A 5,865-nucleotide genomic window follows, 5' to 3' on the forward strand; every position below is an offset into this window, starting at 1 on the left:
TTTAAACCGCCTTAAACGAAAAAATGAGCTGGTCCCTTGGATTCTCGTTTATCCAGGTTCGACTGTATTTTGTTTGTATATAGATATATGCACGATTTTGTATACCTACCGAAGAGTATAGCTATGCTTTTATCCTAGTGCTATAGGCACTCTTAAATGATTGTCGTGATGGAATAGAGAACAAAAGACAAGATGTCAAGAATGGGAGATCAATTGAAAGGCGGCCTGGAAAAAAGGCACAATACATGTCGACTTTGGCCCTTTTTGCGGACACTAAATTTTTAGATGCGTCATATTTTTCCGAGTTCAGAGCGAAAAGAATCATAACGCTTATTTTATTATTTCTATAATATGTTTGCCCTTTTTTCCAGGTCACCTTCCAATTGTTAATGAGGTCAAATCCTACCCCGGGGCTGTATTGACAATAGCTATAAATAGGCTTGCCAAACGTCCCGAATTGGCCGGGACAGTCCCGAATTTCAGGGGGTGTCCCGGCGTCCCGTTCAGTTTTTCATTTTGGGGCGTTTTGTCCCGAATTTCCGTTTCTGTCCCAGAAAAAATTCGGGACGCGTTTTTTAACTTTAAAATTAGGTACCTACCTCTATAAATCAGAATTTGTTCTTAACTTGTTTAAATGTGTCATGCTTTCATCAGTTTGCTCTTCCACTTCTTTGCTAAACCTTTATAAACGAGAAAATGTTGTATTAAACAGCCTTAAACGAAAAAATGAGCTGGTCCCTTGAATTCTCGTTTATCCAGGTTCGACTGTATTTTGCTTATCTGTTTTTAATAATAGGTATGTTACCTATCACCTATCGTACCTATATACATATCGTACCTATGTGATTTCGCGATTATGCTCGCGGATTTGGCGATTATGTTCGCGGATTTCGCGATTATATTCGCGGATTTCGCGATTATGTTCGCGGATTTTCGCGATTATGTTCCGCGGTATTCGCGATTTTGTTCGCGGATTTCGCGATTATGTTCGCGGATCTGTTGCGATTATGTTCGCGGATTTCGCGATTATGTTCGCGGATTCTCGCGCGATTTATGTCGCGAGGATTCTCGATTTCGCGATTATGTTCCGCGGATTTGGCGATTTGGTGTTACATACCATCCGCCGATTTTCGCGATCTATGTTCGCGGATTTTGGCATTATGTTCCGCGGATTCGCGATTATGTTCGCGGATTTCGCGATTATGTTCGCGGATTTGGGCAATTATGTTCGCGGGATTTGGCGATTATGTTCGCGGATCTCGCGACTTTTGTTCGCGGATTTCGCGATTATGCTGCTCCGCGGATTTCGGCGATTATGTTCGCCGGATTTTCGCGATTATGTTCGCGGATTTCGCGATTATGTCGCGGATTTCGCGATTATGTTCGCGGATTTCGGGATTGATGTTTCGCGGATTTGGCGATTTTGTCGCGGATTTCCGCGATTTGATTTCGTTCGCGGATTTCGCGATTATGTTCGCGGATTTCGGATTATGTTCGCGGATTTGCAATTTGTTCGCGGATCTTTGCGCGATTATGTCTCGCGGGATTTCGCGATTATGTTCCGGATTGTTTGTCGCGAGATTTCGGCGATTAATGTTCGCCGGATTTCGCCATTATGTGTTCGCGGAGTCTGGAGCGATATTGTTCGCGAGATGTTTCGCCGATTATGTTCGCGGATTTGGCGATTTTTTTGTTCGCGGGACTTTCGCGATTATCGTGTCGCGGGATTTGGCGATTTTGTTCGCGCGGGAATTTTGCGATTATGTTCGCGATTTGGCACAATTATGTTCGGCGAGGATTCGCGTCCCGAATCGACATTTTGGATATTTGGCAAGCCTAGCTATAAATACATATATGAAAAATCTACGCCAGACAGACTTTAAAACATATCGATTTGATAATTCCATCCCATGAAAAAAAGCGAAGAAGGAAATCAGCTTTTCTTTTCTAGAAAGGATGTGACTTTTTTAATTAAGCAGGTACCTACCTCCTCTATAAATTCTAAAAGAATAAAAACTGAAAGTAATTTGATTAACGCTTTATAAAAAGCACCCTGCAAATCCAATACGATTTAATCTTTGGCACGTGCTTCAACATTCACTAGGATTTCCTCTGGAACTGGAAGGCCTTGGTCCCAGTTAATGAAGTTTTGCTGAGCCAGTGGGGAACTGCGATGAGACCCCATTATCGATTTGATAATTCCATCCCATGAAAAAAAGCGAGGAAGGAAATCAGCTTTTCTTTTCTAGAAAGGATGTGACTTTTTTAATTAAGTAGGTACCTACCTCCTCTATAAATTCTAAAAGAATAAAAACTGATAGTAATTTGATTAACGCTTTATAAAAAGCACCCTGCAAATCCAATACGATTTAATCTTTGGCACGTGCTTCAACTTTCACTAGGATTTCCTCTGGAACTGGAAGGCCTTGGTCCCAGTTAATGAAGTTTTGCTGAGCCAGTGGGGAACTGCGATGAGACCCCAGTAGCTAAATGGGGTTCAAGAAATTAGATTTTGTTTGATGGTAGATAACTGTGTACAAATAGGTACAATGTACATACCAAATTTCATCAAAACCGGATAAACATAACTTCTTACTTCAAATCATAGCGTCTTGAACTGAAACTTGCAACATCTAGATTACCAAATTTCATCAAAACCGGATAAACATAACTTCTTACTTCAAATCATAGCGTCTTGAACTGAAACTTGCAACATCTAGATTCAAAGTCACTACACCTGGAATTTGGTCCGTGGAACGAACCAAACTATTACAGAGAGACTAGCTTGGTCAAAATAATCGAAATGTACATTCACATCCATTATAATCGTCCACACAAAGAGTTAACTATACATTACCTCAATGGAAGAGTTAGGTATGAATGACCCTATATTCTTTCCGATCAGATTGTATGAACGTCAACTCGAAGTAAAGTTGTTACTTAAAACATGAAATCAGTTTCCTTTCACATCTCAATCTATCTCCAAACTCTCTTCCTTTCTCCCTCTCCCTCCGTATCCCTCCGCCTCCCTCCCTTTATTTTTTTTTTCAGCTTTTCGTCTTTCCCGTCCTCCCCTCTCCTTTCACATTTTGCTAGAAAAAAGTAAATCCTTTTAATTTAAGTTTAATCCTAGAAGGGCGGCGGGATGGTTGAGAAATTTCTGTCGACTACTCACAAAGTAAGAGAGAACTAAGTTGACGCAAAAAGAAAAGTGCTGACGAATTTTTTTTTCCCTCTTCTTTCTCCCTTTCTCGTTCGAGATTTTTAGCCCGTCCTTCCTTTATTATTACGATAGTAATAAAAAAAGGTATAGTGGACGGGCTATTGTATTCGCTTTGGTGTCGTCAGTCTGTCTGTCTGACCCCATTGAAGGACTTATCCAAACCTGGTCGACCTATATATCAAATTAAAGGTCTTTTTACCAGGAACACGAAAATGGTCGTCCAAAAAAACAAAAAAACTGGTTTTTCGGGGATATTTTTTCACATTTTCTCACACAAATGAGCTCTGATCTTGAAATTTGTCGGAACGACCTAATAAACTTTAAGAGAAAGTTTAAGATAACACTTCAGTCGATAATTTAAGACCGGTTTTAGCGTCACCTGTGTTAAGCTACGCCGAGAACCAAAAAAACTGGTTTTTCGGGGATATTTTTTCACATTTTCTCACACAAATGAGCTCTGATCTTGAAATTTGTCGCGACGACCTATAAACTTTAAGAGAAAGTTTAAGATAACACTTCAGTCGATAATTTAAGACCGGTTTTAGCGTCACCTGTGTTAAGCTACGCCGAGAAAGGCCAATAAACGGGTGGATGACTTCAACATTATATTGGGAATATAGGGAGAACGGGCTGTAGTCTTGATTTTAAATCATTACATGAAAGTAAAATCAAATCGAGAATAATAATAAACTGAATATTAAACAAATTAGGTAGGTACATAGGTACTGATTTTCTCTGATCACGATCGAATAAACTACGAGCTAAAAAATTCCCGGAGGGACGGGCCCAGCTTGTTATTACTTTTATCTATCTACTAGACATTCTAGAAATCTAGACAAAAGATAAATACAGAGATAGTTTTCGGCAGTAAAAGTGATTGACGTTAAATATATCAAATCAATAGGACAGTAGTTCAGGATATTTGAGGTGACTTCGTTTTACGCTCGGTCATTTGAAGTTAAATCAGAACCGTACGCCGCGAATTTAAGGACGGTTTGAGAGGCCAAATTTAATAATGGCCGGCACACATTACGTGTTCCTGTCTATATTTGGTCTGCTCGTCCTAAGACAGATCACCTGTAAGACGACTTGTACCATCAATTTGAACCAATATAGCCCGCAAGAAGAACCCCTGTTTTTGAATCCGGATGGCACGGAAATTTTGTACCCTACTGACCGGGCTAATTTGGAGATCACTGGAGGACATAAGCTCCGCGTCTATTGTGGATCGAGGTAAGCGTACCCAGCTCCGTCTATTTTGGACTGATATAGGTATAGATATTAACTTTTTACTTTTTTTAAGAGGTTTTATACAGGAAACTATAACTGCTAAGGTCTTATCGTCCCGAAAGCGAAGAGAGAAGGAAGCCAGGATAGGAAAAAGCCAGCCGTTCCGAGAACGAACTCTATCCGTTCAAGATAAAATTCGCCCATGGCGGGAATTGAACCCGCGACCTAGTACTACCAACTAAGCTTTCCAGGCTGGTATATTATTTTTAATTTTTCCAAATGACAAGATTTGAAATAATTTCAAAATGTTGACTTTTATTTCACAGGAATTTCAAAATAGTCAACACTCACACTGAAGATTCCCTCCTGGTTCAATGTATCAGTGGTAACGCGTTCAAGATTCTTGACTCCACTCAGCAATATCGACAGGTCTTCAGCTATTTTCCCTCTGACAATTTCCCTTCCGGCAATTTTCCCTCTGGCCATTTCCCCTCCGGTGACGAACAGGCCGCCTCATTCCCGTTTGGCGGCTCGGACCCCGCGCTGGGCGGCAAAACCGCCGGTGTTCAGGCGCGGACGTTCGCGTGTCGCTCCGTGGTGAGGGCGGACATCAGGCCCGGCAAACCGTGCGGGTTGAACCGGGTGGACAATCATCATCGGGAGTACAGCATCGGATTTTCGGTGAGTATGCGGGTCTATGCGAGCCCGCAGGTTTCTGGGGTCCAAGCAGTGGCGTAGCGTCCATGTAGGGCGTGTATGGCGGCCATACACTCAAAATTTACTCAAATACCCTTAAATATTGACTTTAACCGTCCAAGGGGTTTAAATAGTCCTTCTGGGGCATCCAAAGGGTTTTAAATCCGCAATCCCCATCCGTGGCACAAGCTTCCCCATCCGTGGCACAAGCTCTGCTTATACGGATGGGTATACCATTTATATGAAAAATGTATGTTATGAGTTTTTTGTTCCCCATCCGTGGCACAAGCTCTGCTTATACGGATGATTGCCAAAGCTCCAACACAATATATAGCAATATAGTTAGTATACGAATAGGTAGTTAGAAACAGAGCTGATGTTCTTTTGCTGATTTTATTAAGTCCGTCCGACCATTGGACCAGAGAAAAAACGCATTGTTTCATACTTACAGTACAGATCATAAAAGACACAAAAATCCTGAGATTTTTAAAGTAATTTAAAAATAATTGAATGTCAAAGGCCCCATGTACTTATCCGCCTTTATACAAACTGGATAAGGCGTCAAAACGGGATACAGAAATATAAAAAAAATGGTACTAGTAGGTATTTCAGTGAACTGCAGAACTGAGAACTGATTTCGTTCTTTCAAAAATTCATGGAACAAAAAGGAAATATTAAAAATATTGTTCAAATAATGTTTCACCATGGAATGCTCC

At 40.9% G+C, this 5,865-nt stretch overlaps 1 protein-coding gene across 1 annotated transcript; it reads left to right on the forward strand.

Annotated features, from left to right (window-relative positions):
- Positions 1-4,024: 4,024 nt before the first annotated feature.
- LOC103520998 lies at positions 4,025-5,164 on the forward strand (the record flags this gene model as incomplete). The annotated part of the gene is made up of 2 exons (XM_008486100.2): positions 4,025-4,456; positions 4,780-5,164. Coding segments are annotated over exons 1-2 (603 nt in total), but the record flags the coding sequence as incomplete, so codon positions are not given.
- Positions 5,165-5,865: the final 701 nt, after the last annotated feature.

Source organism: Diaphorina citri, unplaced genomic scaffold, assembly GCF_000475195.1.
Source record: "Diaphorina citri unplaced genomic scaffold, Diaci psyllid genome assembly version 1.1 scaffold4363, whole genome shotgun sequence".
Classification (NCBI taxonomy): Eukaryota; Metazoa; Arthropoda; class Insecta; order Hemiptera; family Psyllidae; genus Diaphorina; species Diaphorina citri.